Source organism: Mycteria americana, chromosome 23 (genome assembly GCF_035582795.1).
Source record: "Mycteria americana isolate JAX WOST 10 ecotype Jacksonville Zoo and Gardens chromosome 23, USCA_MyAme_1.0, whole genome shotgun sequence".
Lineage (NCBI taxonomy): Eukaryota > Metazoa > Chordata > Aves > Ciconiiformes > Ciconiidae > Mycteria > Mycteria americana.
The window spans coordinates 2179570-2197954 of NC_134387.1; the positions used below are offsets into that span (position 1 = coordinate 2179570).

Below are 18385 nucleotides of genomic sequence, written 5' to 3' on the forward strand. Positions count from 1 at the left end.
CCCATTCCCCCACTCACACTCACCCTAAGCACACTCTCCCGCTCACCTTCTCTCACTCCCCCCACTTTCACTCCCCCCACTCTCACTCACATGCCACCCCTCATATTCCTCACACTCACTCATACTCACTCTCCCACTCTCACTTCCCCACTCGTATTCTCACTTACTTACTCCCTACACACTCCTCCTCACTCCCCCGCTCGTTCTCACTCACATTTCCCTACTCACGCTCACCTCCCACTCACACTCCTCCACTCGCACTCCTCACTGCCACTCATCCCCCACTCATATTCTCACACTCCCTCCTTTAGTTACACTCCCTCACTCCCCGCTCACACTTGCCTCCATTCACGCTCCCTCATTCTCCCACTCCTGCTCGCCCTCTCGCACTCCTCCACCCCCCCACTCGTTTCACTCCTGCGCTCTCACTCCCCCCACTCGCACCGCCCCTCGCACTCATAGTCAGTCGTCCCCTGCTCACTCCCCGACTCGCACTCGCTCCTCCACTCGTGCTCGCCCCCCGCCCACGCTCGTCCCCCATCGGCAGTCACTCGTGCACTCCCAGCTCACGCTCGGGGCAGCACACACGCTCCGCTTTTGCACTCAAACCCACTCGCCCACTCACATGGGAACTCACTCCCCCAGTCGCACTCATGTTCTTACAATTGCACTCACCTTTTAACTCGCACGTTCTTGCACTCTCCATCTTGCACGCACTCCCCGCTTGCACTCACGCTCATCCTCGCACGCTGTGTGCGCGCTCACGCTCCCCCACTTGCATTCACGTCGCTCTTGTACTCACACACACGCTCTCCCCCTCCCGCACGCTTTTGCACTCGCGTGCACGCTCACCTTACCCCCCGCTCGCACTATGGCGGGTGCACTCACGCATTCACCCATCTGCACTCGCTCTCACACCCACACGCACGCTCGCTCTTCCATTCGCACGCACTCTTCCACTCGCGCGCGTGCTCGCTCGTCCTCTCTCTCCCAGACACTCGCGCTCACTCCTGTACTCTCGCTCTCGCACTAACAGAGTGGGAAGGCAGGAGGGAGGGATGATGGAGGAGAAAGGGAAGATGGAAGGAAAAGGGAAGAAGGAGGGATGAAAGGGAAAGGAAGTGAAAAGGACGGCAAGGAAATGAAGGAAAGGAAAAGGAAAAAGAAGGGAAGAAGGAAGGAAAATGGGAAAGGAAAGGTAGGGAAGAAGGAATGAAATGGGAGGCAAGAAAAGGAAAGAACTGAAAAGGAAATGGGAGAAAGGAAAAAAGAGTCCAAGGGGAAGGAAGGAAGGAAAAAAGAAGAGAAAAGAAGAGGCAGGAAAGAAGGAAGAAAGGAAAGGAGAGGAAATGCAGGAAAGGGAGGAGAAGATGAAGGAGGAAAGGAAGGAAAGAAGGACAGGTGAGGAAAAAGGAAGGCCAGGAAAGAAGGCAGGGAAAACGGAAGGCAGGAAAGAGGGAAGGAAAAAGGAAACAAAGCAGGAGGAAAGGAAAGAAGAACAAAAGGGAAAGTCAGGAGAGAGGAAGAAGGAAAGAATAAGAAAGGCAGAAAAAGATGGAAGAGGAAAAAAGCAGTGAAGGAAAAAAGGAAAGGAAGGAAAGAAGAAAGAAGAGAGGAAAAAAGCAGGAGGGGAGGAAAGAAGAGAAGGCAGGAGGGAAAGGAAAAAAGGAAGAGGAAAACACAGGAGGGAAAGAAGAGGAAAGGCAGAAAAGATAAAAAGTGTGAAGGAAGGAAGAGGAAAGGAAGGATGGAAAAAGGAAAGTCAGGAAAGAAGAAAGAAAAAAACAAAAGCAGGAAAGGAGAGAGGAAATGCAGGAGAGAAGGAAAAGGAAAGGCAGGAAAGAAGGATGAAACAAAATGATGGAGGAAGGAGGAAAAAGGATAAGAAAGACAGAAAAGAGGAAATGCAGGAGGGAAGGAAAGGCGGGAAAGAAAGGGGGGAAAAGTCAGGAGGGAGGAAAGAAGGAAAGGAAGGAAGAGGAAAGGTAGGATAGAAAGGAGATAAGGAAAAGGAAATGGAACTGAGTAAAGGAAAGGAAGGAGAAAAAAGGCAGGAAGAAGGAAGAAAAAGGAAGATGAAAAGTGGGAAAAAGGATGAAAGGAAAGTATGAAGGATGGAAGAAGAAAGGAAGGATGGATGGATAAAGGAAAGGTAAGGAAGAGGAAAAGCAGGAGGGAAGGAAGGAAAAAGAGTAAGGAAAAAAGGAAGAGGAAATGCAGTATGGAATGATAAAAGCAAGGAAAGGCAGGAAAAAAAGGAAGAGGGAAGGCTGGAAAAAAGAGGAAGGAGAAAAGGAAAAGCAAGAAGAAAAAGGGGAAGGAAAAAGGAAAGGTGGGGAGGAAGGCAGGAGAAAAGGAAAGAAAGGCATGAGAAAAAGGGAAGGAAAAAAGGCAGGAAAGAAGAAGAAGGCAGGAAAAAGGAAGGAAAAGGAAATGCAGGAACAAAGGAAGGAAAAAGGGAGGAGGGAAAGGAAGGAAAAGCAAAAGAGAAAAGTAAAGAAGGAAGGGAAGGAAGGAAAAGGAGGGCTGGAAAGAAAGGGAAGGAAGGAAAAGCAAGGCGGAAGGGAAGGCGGAGGGCCGGTTACCCAAGGCGTGCTGTCGCTGCAGGAGAGCAAGGGCTACGACTTTGAGTCGGAGACGGACACGGAGAGCATCGCCAAACTGGTCAAGTACATGTACGACAACCGGGACAGCGACGACATCAGCTTCACCACCCTGGTGGAGAGGGTCATCCAGCAGCTGGTAATGCTGGGAGCAGGGTGGGGACACGGGGACAGGCAGGGACAAACACACCCCCCAGGACAGACAGACACACACACACAAAATAACAGCCGTACTCCAGTACTGCCCAGGGTAACCTGGCCGGTGCAGCACCGTGCCTGTGCCAGACTCTGCCGCGGGACCTTCTGCGGCACACGCTAAGGAGTGGTTTTGTCTGTCCTGCCTCTGACGGTTCATCTCGGACGTACATGCGTTTTTCTTTAACGTTGTTCAATACCAGATACTGCACAGCAGCATCTCGAGGCAGCCAGTGCCTGCTGTGTGCATGCGGGGGTGGGAGCTGGTATGGGACAGAGTGAAAGAAGTTCGCTCTTCAAATCTTCCCTGAAACCTCCATCTGGAAGAGATGCTGACCCCTCGTGGGAGCTCCGCTGCATAGCCTGTGGTTCCACGTGTCGGCTCTCACCGAGCTGTGCACAGGAACAGGATCCATCTGCAATTTACCTCTCGTCCCACAGCACCTTGTTCAGGAGTCGGTGTTTCAGTGATTTGCCTGGCAGGAGCTGTAGTAGCAATAGACCAAGAACACGTTTTGCTGGCAGATTGGGGTGGCTCGCCTGCACGTTCGGTGGCACCTTACCTGAGCAAACACCCCAAAGTTTTGGCGCTTCTTGTACCAGGTCTTTGCCTTTGTAAGTCCCCTCGCTGCACTCTGAACTAATGCAGGAGCACTTGCGCTGGTAGCCAGGGATGTCCGCGTGCAGTGTCTGTCTGGGAGTTCAGCAGACTCATTAAGCAGTTGAGGATGAGCTGCCCGGGCTCGGGGGGGGGACGCCCTTCCAAAATGAGGTGCCTGGAGCTTCTGAAGATGCCTGTGAAGCCTTCTGTTTGGTGTCTCTTACTTCTTCGCAGAAACAAGGGTGCAGCTTCTGTGCTGGGAATCCTGGAATGGTGGCCCAGGCCTCAAAGGAGAGGGTAAACAGTTTGTATTTCTCTTGTTCCAGGAAGGTGCTTTCGCCCTTGTGTTCAAAAGTGTTCATTATCCTGGCCAAGCGGTCGGTACCAGGTAAGTATTGCCGTGGGAAAGAACATTCTTGTTGCACCCTATATGTCGCTTTTTTTTGTCCCCCCCAAGTTAGAAGATGTCTCATCATGCTGTGTATGCTGGGGTGGGGGTGGCTGCCGTTTTTCATTTTCTCTCTCTTGTTTTCCATTTATTGTAACAGAAAATTCCCCAAAATGTTTTGAAAATTTCTTAGTGACCACCTGTATTCCAACTGGCCTGGAACAGCTTTTTTTGTAGACTCTTGGTTGTGAGAGCTTTGGAAGGGGATAGTTTTCTCTCTTCCTTTGTGTTTGCATTTGGACAAGTCCTCCGCTTGACTTGAAGTTGGGCCAGCCTGGTGTTCAAGTTTTGTACTCTACTTTTAAACATCAGCATCAGTCGGGTTGGTTTAACCATACGTGTGCCTAGCACAGGTTTGGAATTTCGGTGCGGATAGCTGTTTGTAGATATGTACAGCGACAGCCGGGGTGTTCCTGGTTCAAGTGTCCGTGGGACTGCAGTTACTCTTGCAGAGCTTCCGCTAAACTTGAGACAGATTCCTCACGTCCTTGCGTTGTGTTTATTCAGAGATTCTTTCGCTCTGTCTTGCGGCCTCCTGTGTTTGCAGCACTAACAACTTATCTGGGAGGAGCTCGCTCTTTTCTGAGTTCAGTTGAGTTGCTGCGCAGGAGAATAACAGTCCCTTCAGGTCAGATGTCAGGGTGATGAATCTTTGGGCGCTGAGGGTTGTAACTCGATGTCTTCTTGCAGGCGAGGCAGCCCCCTGTTAATAGGAGTGCGCAGCGAGCACAAGCTCTCCACCGACCACATCCCCATACTCTACCGGACGGGTAAGTGTGAGCACCCCCTCCCCAGAGATGCCACGTTCCAGTCACACTCAGACCAGTGTACAAGCATAGAGTTTCACACACAGTTGTGTGCTTTGGAATACATGTTACACTTTTAAACTTTCATCTGTAAATTAAACCGTTATGAAAAAGATAAGTTGTTTTTTTAAGTAATGTTTTAACCACATGCTATACCACCGCATACCTCAAGTTAGTCTCTAGTTTTATAATCAAAGCTTCAGTGTCCCGTGGTTGCAAGGCAAACACATCTTAATGCAGTAAATAGAATAAAATAGAATAGTTCAGTATAGTAAAGTTAACAGTATAGTTAAACTTGATACTTCAGTTTATATTTTGTGTGTGGCATGTTGGCATTCATGGATTTGGTTGTTTTCAAGAACAAAGACTACCTGTAGTTGAAGGCTACAGGCTTTTCACTATCACAAACCTTTTCCTCCACCCCCCAGTATGATTTTTAATAAGTTGAATGCTGTTACCCTTTGCGTGGCAATCTGTATTTATGTTGTCCGTCCATCTTTCTCACTCGCGTGTTTTACCACTGTAGACACATAGTGCACCCTTGAAAATGAAAAGCGGCTAAGAATTATCCTGTAATTTACCATTGTCAGAGGAGTCTGAACCTGTTCAGTTACTGGGCGGTGCCCTAGTTCTCTAAGCACTGCAGGGATCAGAAGGACTTACTCTCGCAGTGTGTCTTGCTGCTTCCTAACGGAGTTGCTAATCAGAGCTTGCTGCGATATAACGTGAAGAACCAGTCCCAGTAAGCTTTGTCTGTTTGCTCTTGGTTGATGTTGGATAATTAGCAGTAATCCTTAATGTTTGTATGTACCACTTTTTTTTTTCACTGCTTATCTGAAGTTTGTTTTTTGTTTTGATTTGTTTTTTTTTTTTCCCAATTACACTTTCAGCTGTACAATCTATGGATCATTCTTTTGATGGAATATCCATAAAAATGGAGGAAGGTGCCTACCAGAGAAAATCTAATACTTGAAATTTCAGACAAATCCTCCAGTTCCTTAGGAAAGGAATCATAAATGAGACAATTATGCATTGTCTCTTTAATATGTGGTTATTGCTTTCCATGTAGTGAAACAAATGGGATAATCAGAATTCCTTCTTGATCAGAAACACCATGAGCAACACACACAGGAAAATCCACCCGTCAGTCTACCCATCCCCTTTCAAATATTCTGATGTTGTGCTCAGCACATGTGCAAAACTGATGACTTAGTGCAGGTTGTGCTGCGTGCTCCCTGCAGCTCTGATTACAGAAGGAAGCAGTAAATTACCTTAAACCCCCCCCCACAAAACAATGGAGTGAAACCCTGTTAGGACGCTGCTAATAATCCTAATGCAAGCGTTCTCCAAAATTCCTTCTGGAGTTTGGATTGTCAAAGAGCTGCGCCCTCCCTCCCGATCGCAGGGTGAACCTGGATTGCAGCTTCTGGTAGAAGCAGTAAGGTTGACCTGAGGCTGGAGCTTCCTTCCCTTTGCTTGCTTATCGGGGTGAACCATTTTAATTCACATTAAATGCGTAATTTTTTTAAAGGCTAACCCATCGTATGTGATGTGATGAACTAAGTTCACATCTGAAGTGGGAGAGTGCTTTTCTATAAGAGGAGAGGATCTGATTCTTAGCTGCTGTAAATAAATGTGTTCCAGCCTCGGGCACTGACAGCTCGGGGGGTGAAATCTGTGCGCTTTTGCCAGAGGAGAAACAGACCTCAGTTCCTTGAAAGGTGAACTGTGTTTGCTCTGTGTCAGGAGCTGGTTTACCTGAACCCAAATATTAGGGGAGGTTTTGTTTCTTTTTACTAAATGTAGCTCTCTTAAGTCAGTGTGAAGTGTTTTGAGTAAAATTCTGAAGTCAGGTTAATTCCCAGGGGCTGTAAGAACCAAAGCCCCTCAGCTTTCAGAGGCACTGAGGCTTTTCTGGAAAACAGACCATATGAAATACGGATTTGAGTCTCTTTGACTGTAATCATTGTTTCATGAGTGATGCTGTCATCTGAAAACACCTCTTACAGAAAACAAAACTTTAATGCTGCTCAAGCCAGCATGGAAGAGTCTGTTAAGCAGCAGCTCTATTAATCTGTGCTGTAGCACCTTTGCAGAACTGCCATATGCTTGGGATTGTCATAATGGAGAGCGAGGTGGTATCAAAATATACTCAAAACATACCACCCCCTTACCCCCCGCCCAATTTTTACGGAGAGTAAAATAATTAATTCTGTGTTAATTCTCCGTGATGTCTCCAGTCTTTGATTTAGAAGGGAAAAGATTAAAAGATTACTTCTGTGTTGCTTCTAAATTCCAGTACATGGGAGGTAGGTGCTGTAGAGTAACAATCCAGGTTATCCCTACATTAACGGACAATCTATGGACAAATCCGTAGATAAATAACAACCATAATTGGCTGATAATACTCACTGTCGCTTTTCCATCACTCCTTGGTAAGATATACATACGGTGCATGTGTATGTGCACAGCAATAACACGTTCCAGTTACAGCTCAGGGTACAATCTGTGATACAGGAAAGCAATGCAACATAATAAAGTCAATGCAGGGAAATGTTGTATTTTGAGAAAGAAAATTTGCATGTTTTGATCAAGTACGGGTGCTTCTCTTGGAGAACGGCCACTAACACCTTTGCTCTGTCCTTTCTCAACAACAAATCAGTCTGTCCTGTCTCAACTCAGCAACAAAGGAGTTGTTTTCCTCATTTACTCACTTAATTATTAAAGTGGAGGACTCTAATCTGTCGGCTGAGTGGAACCTTCTTACTGAATATCAACATGAAAGCAGTATTTTTTTCTTTACGTTTTCATTTACAGAAGTACAAACCTAAACATCGTGAGCTCTACTTACCTCACTGAATCAGATCAGTAGGTGTAACTCAACATTAGACCTTATGGAATAAATATATAATAGAGTAACTTCAACGATGTTATTCTTCAGCAACAGTTACATTTTGCTAGATAAGCTGATTAATCCACCCCTGCTCCTTACCATACCGTGCACAAGGACTGGCAAATCATTTTGTTTGAGCAGTAGGTGTTTTGGTCCTCATCTGCATTCCTGATGAGCTTCGCCACTGAGAAGTATTTTCTGCAGTTAAAGAGGAGGCGGAGGATTAGAGAGTATTGGGAATTGCCAGAGTATCTCAGAAGGGATCCCTGGTGAAATACTGAACTTTTTAAAAGGCTTAGTACGAGTTTTTCAGAATTTGACTCTTGGTCCTGCGTCCTTCAGTACACCTAGATACTTCCCTGGCAATAGCAGAAGACTCGCAGCAGTTTACCAGCTGTACAATTTTTGGATCAGAATGAGGTGGTTGTGTCTGATGGCTCAGGAACAACGCCGAGGACTTAATCATGTATTTCCCAATCTGTGTCTGAACCCATTAGCTCAGCCAGACAAAAGTAGGTTTGGGTTACATCTGCCGGTGCTCAGTGGAACAGTGTGGCTGCACAGGTGGTGGCTCTGAAAGAATTTCCCCAGTGCTGAGAATAATTGACAAAGAAAGAGCAATCCTGCTCGAATTCACAAAGCCTCAGGGAAGTTAGTGAAACAGGAGCACAGGAGAAACTTAAAATGATAAACAGGGCAGACTCAACCAGGAAAATGTTGGTAAATGTGACTGCTCATAAAGCAGCTTGAATTCTCTTCTCCTAGTGGAGCCACACATAAACTGTCATTTGAATTTTTACTGATTTTTTTTCCTTTAAACTTAAAACTCTGCACTAACATTGCACTTGCAGACTTAATTCAAAAGCACACAAAAACCTCGCAAGCAAACTGAGAAAGGGCACAATAATACGAGTGCTGGTATGCTGCCCTCTTCTATTGTCGCTGTTAAATTTACTGTAACCACGCAGAGTGATGAAAATACTGCTTTGTGTTGGTACTGTGCCTTGGGACCTCTGGTTGAGACTGACATTGCGGCTGCATTCCAGATTTGTCAGTACGTGCGGTGCCTAATCCTCGTGTCTCTAGGTAAAGACAAGAAGGGAAGCTGCAACCTGTCTCGTGTTGACAGTACCACCTGCCTTTTCCCTGTTGAGGAGAAAGCTGTGGAGTACTACTTTGCTTCTGATGCTAGGTAATGTTTTTCAGCATCTTTCAGTGTGTATAAAAATACGCTGTTTAAAGCTGAGGCCTTGAACAAGAGATGGGGAGGCTGTGCTTCCTTCATGAATAATAGTAAATTATGGCTACGTGGCCATTGCTTTACAAACGTTAACTAGTTAGCGTATGCGGCCCTGAAAGAGACAGGGGTGGATTAGATGAGAGTTTCTGTTAAAGAAATGAACGCTGGCTTTGGAATAGTGGTGTTATCCTTCTTCAAGCACGCTTGTTGGTAAGATTCCAGAGGTGAGTGATAGGAAACCTGAGAGAGTACTGACCTAAATTAACAGGACAGATGCTAATTATCAGGAGAATTGTGTTGATTCCCCAGGGATCTCTGCATACATGCAATTCCTTTATCATCAGAGGTAGCTTATTTTAATCCAAGTGGAGGGAGGAAAGACTAACTTGACAGCAGCCTTACCGGAACTTTTGGTTTTCTCTGTATGAGGGAGATGAATACTTGTTCCAGAAACATAAAAATACTGCTGTGGTCAACTTCTGCAGCTCTTCTCATTGGGGCGTTTTGGAGAGTCTTAGGACACCCTGACGTGTTCTGATTTGAGAGCTTTTCAGTGACTTGCCCAAGGTCAGAACAAAAGCTACTAAAATAGGAAGCTGATATATTTCAGTACAGCTTGCCTTGTTCAACTAAGAGAGAGAGTACAGACTGAAACCTGGTCAAAGATTTTAAACCCCACTGGTAATTTCAATATTGACGTTCCCCGAGTAAACTGCAGGCAGGGAAGGTGTTCAATAGTACCTAATTCTTGGAGTGCTTCTAGGCAGATCTCAAAGTACTTTATCAGGTGGCCAAACTGTCCCCAGTTTTACAGATGGGAAAATGAGATGCAGGGAGGGACAATGGCTTATCGCTGGAAAAAACAAGAAAGGAATCTGCACCTATAGCCGAGCACCCTGTGTGCTAGGGCAAATTACGGTCTTCCTGACTTCCACGCTCTAGCTCCTAACGGTTAGATCACGTTGCTGCACATGCTGCTTTGTCTGAGGAATTCATAGTTTCTTCTTAAAGCAGGCACTGAAATTAATAATGAGGTAGGTGGAAAAAATCCAGTTATATTGGCAGTGTGGAAATGTACTTTACAGTACTCCTCTTATTTTAAAAGAAATTCCATTGAGATGAGTAACTTTCTTGAATCAAAAGCTGTATGTTGGATTATAAATAGGACTGTAGCCCTCATCTTTCTGTGAAGAATAACGTCTTATGGCAAATGGTGTATGCTTTTATAGTGCTGTCATTGAGCATACCAACAGAGTGATTTTCCTTGAAGATGATGATGTAGCAGCTGTGGTCGATGGCCGTCTTTCCATCCACCGGATTAAACGCACAGCAGGCGATCACCCCGGACGCGCCGTCCAAACCCTGCAGATGGAACTTCAGCAAATTATGAAGGGTAAAGTCTCTTGGACGTCACCTGTGTAGATGCACAGGTCCTCCCTGGAGTCACAGAAAAAGTCAGGTTGAAAAAGACCTCCAGAGGTCATCTGGTCCAATCCCTGTGTCAGCAGCCAAGCCCTGTGTCAGGGCCAAGTAGATCAGAGGGGGCTGAGGATTTTGCTTCCTGCTTGGAGGCATCCATTTTTTCCAAGATTGATCCCTAGCAGGCTTGCCATTCCGGATCTGACCCTTCTTTGACACATTCTAGTAACTTGAATCTAGCTCTCGTGAGGAGCTGATGCTTTGGTAGAAAAAGAAGTATCATCTTAATAATCTCTGACTGGTAACTGGCCTGTTGGTGACCCGGTCCAAGTTCCCCCCTCCTCCCCTTTCCTTTCATATACACCAGCAAAAAATGTAAATTGCCAGGAGATAACTTTAAATGTTCTCATTTGGTTTGTTTCTTTCTTTTATAGGTAACTTCAGCTCATTTATGCAGAAGGAAATTTTTGAACAGCCAGAATCTGTCGTTAATACCATGAGAGGAAGGGTCAACTTTGATGACTACACTGGTAATTGAGATTAAGCCTCCTTTATTTTTGACAGCTCGGTATCTAGTGGTTATTCACAGTAGTTATAGAGGAGGAAGTAGGTGATGACATGGGAGATTAAAACATGCTGGTGTAAGGTGATGTGCGTGTCTCACAGGGAGTGCTTCCAGAATTACATGCGCTGGTGGCAAGATTACTTTTTGTGATCTTTTTTTTTTTGCAAAGTGTAACATGCTGTGCGTTAGCACCAGTAATCTTGAGAATTTCTGCTACCTGGCCAGCCTAATTTTTCTCTCTGAATCTTGCTTACAGTAAATCTTGGTGGGCTGAAGGATCACATTAAGGAGATTCAGCGGTGTCGTCGTTTAATCCTTATTGCTTGTGGGACAAGTTACCATGCTGGAGTTGCAGTAAGTGGTCAGTCTCGATCTGTTTGCAAACGGTAGCTAGAATTGAGCAGCGGGCACAGTGTTGCGTGTGTCAAGCAGGGTAAGGGTTGGTTTAAGGTTAAGGTAGAGCAAGTGCACGCTGATGAACGAAGACCCTTTTGAAAGCGGCATACACCAGGCTTTCAATTCACCAGCAACAGCAGTAGGAGATAAAAGCTGAAGAACTTGAACGCTTATGAAAATGTTGCCTCTGACTTTCATTGCTACGGAAAGCTTTAAAAACCGAAACCTCTTCTGTCATAAAAGACAGTTGGCAGGGGAAGAGACAATGCAAGAGCAGAATGCAAATGCTGCAGCAAGGTAGGGGCTGCCATGAGCCAGATAGGATTTCCTCCTTTGCCATCTACGCAGACAGCGATGGCACCTGCTTAGAGACAGCTCTGTGCTTGCCCGGTACAGTGAAGAGATTTCGCTTTGTACCTCACAGAAGTACTGGCTGTGCGTACAGCCAATGTGTGATTTTGTTTCATCAGGGACTGACCTAATCGTTGGTTAAAATGCGATGGCTGTAGATGAAGCGTTTTTAGATTGTAGCTTGGCAGTCCGTGATGTTGCAATTAAAAGTAGTCTGCAATTTCACAGAGGAATCTTAAGCTGTGCAAAACACAGCTATGGTCACTGATTTACAAGGACCAGAAAAGAAAATTCTTGTTCAACTTGGCTAGCTCGGTAAGATAACGTTAACAGTAATCCACCGACTAGCCAAAACAAGTTTCTGGCTTGGCCTGGATACAGGTGGTGGTTTCTGAGTTCTTCAGTAATACAAGTCATAGTCTGATAGAAGGACACCCTGTATTGTGTAATATATACGTAGTCTTGTATAATAAGTAAGACTTAGTTAAGAACAATCTACGTGTGAGGGAGGAATTGGCCTCACAGGCTTTTTGTGGTGCCAGAAGCGGTATCGCTTTTCACAGGGGTAGTTGTGTGACTTGAGTATGGGTATACTGAGTAATTAAAATATAATCCAGCACTAATTTTGACACGGTATTTTGATAGTAATATTTTCCAGTGTGTGGCAATGAGCAGGCTTTTTTGTACTCCAAACACTTGTTTTTTTTAAACACAATATAATGTGCAACTTTCTGACATCTCCTTTTACCAGACCCGTCAGGTTCTGGAAGAACTGACTGAATTACCTGTTATGGTTGAACTAGCCAGTGACTTCTTGGACAGAAACACCCCTGTCTTCAGAGACGATGTTTGCTTTTTCATCAGCCAGTCAGGTATGGTCTCGCTTTACCACCCACTCACTCCCCTCCTTCCTGTAAATGTTCGCCTGGGAGGAGGGAAAAGGCAGTAGGGCCAAATTCTTGCACCTGCCTGTAGGATTGCATGTGGTACGCGTGAGAGAAGAAATTGGCACACGCGTACTAGACATGGGGAAAAAATAGAGTGGTTCTCCTCCTGTCCATCTGCATGCTGGTGCATGATTTTGTTTAGCTGAGTCTTACATATGGTAACAGTAGTTTTGTTTCCTTTCTCTGTGAGGAAATAGTCCATCAATCAACAGACTGAAAAAATGCTACTGAGCTCTGAGTAAAGGCAGCTCGATAGTTTCTTTTGAATAGTTTTAGTTGTCTAATTAAAGCACTGCGAAATAGTAAGCTATGTGATTGATCAGATCCACAAAGAAATGAAACTATTACACGCAGGTATCAAAAAATACAACCACCTTGGAATGGAATATGAGATAAAAGACATGCTTAAGCATAAAAAAAAAAGCTATGTATATTGCATTCAAAATATTTTTGAGGACAACTGCAAGACAAAACTACAATATTTTGTTCCTTTTATAGTTGCATTTACCATTGTAGATTTTCATAACTGATCTTCAGCTTTGATACTAAAACTAGTAGTTACTTTTTCTCCATAGGTTAAAATGCTCTTTTGGTAGCAATTTTTTCTTCTCTGTATCCAGTAATTCAAAATATCCTCTCCTTGTAGGGGCTCGTGTAAATGTTCAGGCTTTTCCTGGGTTTTTGGAATACATGTGCAGGTGTTGCTTCTTCCCCTTAGAAACTGTACTGTCCCGCTCTAACAGGGAACATGCCTGAGGGCACGCTAGGGGATGCATCTTTCCCCTGAAGTGTTGGATGTGGCAAGCTAACAAAGATTATCCTGGAACCTGAGCTTGGTCATCAGGCAATACAAAACCAAAGGAAATGTTGAGCTCAAATAACCTCAGTTCCCCCACCCATAAATCTGTTTTTCTAGCCTTAGATTCCCACCCTACATGACTTGCTTTATGTAGTGCAGTATGCAGAGCAGTTTTTACGCGTTGGTGTACTGAAGGAGCATACCGAACTCACCTTGGGTTCTTTTGTGTTCTCTGTTGTCACCTTACACATGCAGGAGTACTCGAAAGAGGCGTGTTCTTTTAGGACAAAAGCAAACTGGTAACACTAGATGGAATACACAGTAGCTTCTATTTCTGGTCCCATCTCTGGAGCTCAGCTTGCAAGCAGCACTGCAAGGTTTCCTTCCCCCCAGTTATGGTCATTTAAACCAACTTTTTTTGCTTCTTTAGAGTTTTTGAATCAACATGTTAAGTGAAGTCCGGGCTAAGCTAGCTTCTGTTTGTTATAGCACAAACAATTTTGAACAGGGGTAATTAGTTTTGGACATCACCTCTTTGCTAGCAGATTTTGCAAGCGCTCGTGTCGTTGGTAAGCACCACCAGCAAACAATTCCGTGGCTTTCCATGGCAGTAAGGTGGTGGCAGGACTCAAAAGGCTGGCTGTAACTTAATGCCATTGCATCCACTGTACCGTTCAGCTGTCCCTAATGCATGTTTTGCCCCCACCCCAGGTGAACTTTTATTAACCAGGTAAATGAAGAAAGTTGGTTTTGTTAAAGAAGATACACTTGAACTGCCTTTTTTTTTTTTTTTTTTTACCATAGCAGAATACTGACTTTTCCTTACACCAAATACTATTGTTAGGTTTTGTGTTTTCTAGATTTCACTGTCTTCTTTTTAGGGTTAAAACAGAGTGTGCCAGGGCTGAAATAGCTACTAACTCCTTTGACTTGCAGGCAACCACAAACCTCTAAGATTCTATTTGGGAAATCACTGCAATTTTACATCTGCAGTGACAGCAGTAACCGATACTGACCTGCAGCGTTGTCAATACCTGTCTTTTCAGGTGAGACAGCAGATACGTTGATGGGTCTTCGGTACTGCAAAGAGAGAGGAGCCTTAACCGTGGGAATAACTAACACAGTCGGCAGCTCGATATCACGAGAGACAGATTGTGGAGTCCATATCAATGCAGGGCCAGAGATCGGGGTTGCCAGTACCAAGGTAAGTCATAAGTTTATAGACCTCACTGATGATTAATTATTATTATTATTGTTACTGAAACTCTCCCTGACAGTGTTGGCTATAGCATGGGTCCTCTGTTAAATGCTTTCTGTTGCCTTCTTACCAGTTGCTGTTGCTGATTGTGTAGTTAATGACCATGTGCCCAGCAACTCTATTCGTTTTCTTTTTCTTGTATCTTGCAAAGGGCTTTTTTTTTTTTTAAGATGAAATACTCTAAGATAGCAATATTAAACATTGAAAACCAAGGGGTCTCAGAGGGAGGAATTCCCTAAGAGGCAAGAATTCTCTCCTGTTTGCCATCATTTGTCTTGAGGTGCAGGTTTAAACTAAGGTCTAAAGATGAAAAGGAAATTAAAAGACAAGATTACAGATAGTTTGACAGCATGTCACTGCCCTTAACGGCACTGCCTTACTAAAGAAAGTGTGATGTTAAAACTGTACTTTCGGTCTTTTACAGAATCCCAGTATTTATGTCCACCTAACAGAATTATTCTGTGTTTGATGCATCTGGCTACGTGTGATACAGTATAAAATAACTTGCTTTGCTGCATTTCATTTTGATGAAGTGCTTCTGCCTGGTGAAATCTGCTTTGATTTAGTTATATTTAGAGGCGAGATGATGTCAATCTGTTACATAAATTCAGCCAAAACCCACATTTGAGTTTAATAGTTCATTGGGGAATTTGATCATGGAAAATTCATGAGTCTCTTACAAGAAACTCTTGAACGAGTTGTTTGTCCCTGGGTTGTTTTCACATAGCCAACATTACGGTCTGGAGATAACTGAAAGTGGCATTTTCTCCCTGGTGATGTGGCAAGTTATCAAAGTTGTGTGTACATGAAATATGAACTTGAAAAGATTCTGCCCTAAGGTTGTCCAGAACTTCATTTTGAGCACATATTAGAAACAACCCAAGCATTGTTAGCATGACTGTTTAGTGCTATTTACTTCTGTAACCTTCAACTGCACCAAAACAAAGTAGATCACATACCGTATCAAACTCTGCTAGTCAGCGTAACGGAAGCTTTTCTAGATTGCTTCAGAGCTATTTAAATCTTCTCCAATATAGCAACGTGAAAGGTTGTTTGGTCATTGTTTAGAAAGGGACAGAAATACTACAAACCTTAATGTTATTTCTAAGCAACTGCAATCCCAGTTTGGCACCACAGACCGTTTTATAACGTTTGTCTTAAGGCCTTCAGAGGCTAGACTTTGCAATAGCTGTTTGATACTGTGCCTCAAATGTTTTTGCGAATAGAATTGCCTTAACTTGAGCGCTAATTTCACTTGCCTGTGCAGGTGATTTTTCCCCAAAGCCAGCGACACCAGTCACTGTGGTCTTCTAGACAAATACGGAGCCTTGCCATGGTGAAGCATTCAGAATCTCTTCTTAAAGAAGCAGGGTGGGAAATCACTTACCTTTTCAGCTGCCTTTGTGTTCCTTGAATGCGGTCCACAAAAATTTCAGCTAGCTGTCCTGTTGCGATGGCCAGATGTTAGTGGTGGGCTTCCACTGTACATCTCCAGTCAGGGGGTCTGCCTGTCTTCAGTGTTTTCAGCATTTACTTGCAGTAAAGAAGGACACAGGGATGGTCACAAAATAGGATTTAATAGTCGCCAGGGAACCTTAGAAATACTCCTTTTTGCTTGTTGTATCTTAATCTCTTGGAGTATGAGGAGATCGTGCCATTGCAGGCCTCCGTTTGAGATTTGCTCAAATGAGATTTGCCCTGTGAATGTCATGTTCATCTTTGCTACTTAATTGGAATGAAAGCTGCCATTTGGTACTATGTTAGGAATAAAGTCAACAGCTAGTCTAAGGATTTTACGTAGTTGGTGACAACCGTTAGGTTACTTTCTTAATGATGTGTGCGCTCTCTCTCTGCCCCCTTACTAGGCCTATACCAGCCAGTTTGTCTCTTTGGTGATGTTTGCTCTGATGATGTGCGATGACAGAATTTCTATGCAGGAAAGGCGCAAGGAAATCATGCGTGGTCTAAAGGGACTGCCAGGTAGGAAACTGCTGCATTTAGTGCGTCTTGCCAAGTGAAACTCAATAGCACAGACAAACTTCAGCAGTGCCGGAACTTTGTTTTTGAAGGACCGAGGATCAGATACCTGCAACGTGGCTATTAGCAATAACTTTTGCAACCACGTTCTCTCTAATGCCTTCAGACCACTAAATTGGACTATTAAAATACAGAGTCCATTTTTTTAATGCAAGTTACTGCTATCTGTGCATGCGAAGTGTAAACCGTACAGTTTGAGAGGCACGGGCGTATAAGCACAGACAACTTGAATTCTTCTCTGTCCTTCTAGACTTAATTAAAGAAGTGCTGAGTATGGATGATGAGATCCAGAAGCTAGCCACAGAGCTATACCATCAGAAGTCTGTTCTCATCATGGGACGTGGCTACCATTATGCTACATGTCTCGAGGGAGCCTTGGTAAGAGATTTCTTTATTTAAAGCTGGTTCAAACGCACTTAGCTATGGACTTCAGATTTCCGCACAGGAAACCACACGTGGCTACAAGTTGTTTTAAAAGCAGCTAACAGCGATGGCCTGTTGGCTGACATACTGGGTCAAATAGCTAAAACTCACCGTAACGCTGCTGCGACTTCCACTTAAAGATACCCAAGTCACATAACAGCCGCAGGCTACAGTGGGTTGAAAGGGTGTATTTTCAGCATTCGCACTGGGAATGCTTTACTGTGACAGACTGGGCACCCTGATAAAATCAGTTCTTTGAACTGTTGGGATGGCATTTCCAGGAATGCTCAGCATCCCAAACTGAGCATGTACTTTCTAAAACCTCTGTATCGCAGTTTTTACCTTTGAGGAGATTCCCATTGTTATAAGTGCTGCCACCCGCTGACATGCAAACCTGTCCTTTTTGCGTTCGCCTGCCCAGTTCAAGACTGAGATGACAGATATGTTGGCTGATGGCAAATCATAAGGCCTGTGGGGACTGTGGTCTTAGAGCTGTAAGTGCTGATGGCCTGCAAGCAGCTCAGCTCAGGTGCACTACTTTGATCTAGGTTTTCAGGCTGTCTTGTCTACGTATAGAATCTGAGGAGGGCCAGAACGCGTTTTTACAAAGTTACAAAGAATACTTTCTTTGTAAGAAGCCACAGAGATGGTTAAAACAAACCCTAAAAGTTTGCCCAAAGCTTTACAAATGATTTTTTTCCCCATCTAGAAAATTAAAGAAATTACCTACATGCACTCTGAAGGGATATTGGCAGGTGAGCTGAAGCATGGCCCTCTCGCGCTGGTGGATAAACTCATGCCCGTTATCATGATCATCATGAGAGACCATACATACGCCAAGTGCCAGAACGCTCTCCAGCAGGTCATTGCACGGCAAGTAAGTACCTGTAAAAGTTTACCGTTGCTTTTAATATAAAAGCAGTTTACGGGGCACCCAAACTATTTGCTTTAGTGTCGCTGCCTAAACTGTGAATTCAGCAGATATGCTGGGCATTTCAAGTGCAATTTTTGCAGCAGATTGCAGGAGCCTAATGTGGTTCGTTTACCCCTTGAAACGTGCTACAGGGCTGCCCATGGGATGCTAAGTCGTTTTGTTCTGAATTAAGTAAAAAGTTCTTGCCACCGGCGCTCTGAACAGAAGTGAGAAAAGAACCTTCCAGACCTGTTTTTCTTCAACGTTTCCCTTTGTTACAGGGGCGACCTGTTGTGATTTGTGATAAGGAAGACATTGAGACAATTAAGAACAATAAAAGAACAATCAAAGTTCCCCATTCAGTGGACTGTCTGCAGGGGATCCTGAGCGTTATCCCCCTTCAGCTTCTGGCTTTCCATCTTGCAGTTCTCAGAGGATACGATGTAAGTGCAGTATTCCTTCCCTTCTGCACTCGTGTTTGCTGTCTGCAG

The 18385-nt window shown here is 44.3% G+C and overlaps 1 protein-coding gene across 3 annotated transcripts in view; it reads left to right on the forward strand.

Moving 5' to 3' along the window:
- Positions 1–18385, forward strand: part of GFPT1 (glutamine--fructose-6-phosphate transaminase 1) — a 45872-nt gene that overhangs the window by 15408 nt on the left and 12079 nt on the right. For 2 of the 3 annotated variants that reach the window (XM_075523605.1, XM_075523604.1), the window contains exons 6-18: positions 2608–2742; positions 3726–3787; positions 4538–4617; positions 8633–8738; positions 10016–10179; positions 10640–10735; positions 11027–11124; positions 12269–12389; positions 14310–14467; positions 16387–16501; positions 16809–16936; positions 17691–17858; positions 18176–18337. In XM_075523605.1, coding sequence (XP_075379720.1) covers positions 2608–2742; positions 3726–3787; positions 4538–4617; positions 8633–8738; positions 10016–10179; positions 10640–10735; positions 11027–11124; positions 12269–12389; positions 14310–14467; positions 16387–16501; positions 16809–16936; positions 17691–17858; positions 18176–18337 — 1593 coding nt within the window. Of the gene's footprint in view, positions 1–2034; positions 2153–2607; positions 2743–3725; positions 3788–4537; positions 4618–8632; positions 8739–10015; positions 10180–10639; positions 10736–11026; positions 11125–12268; positions 12390–14309; positions 14468–16386; positions 16502–16808; positions 16937–17690; positions 17859–18175; positions 18338–18385 lie in introns of those variants that run through there. The other variant, XM_075523607.1, reaches the window with a different exon arrangement.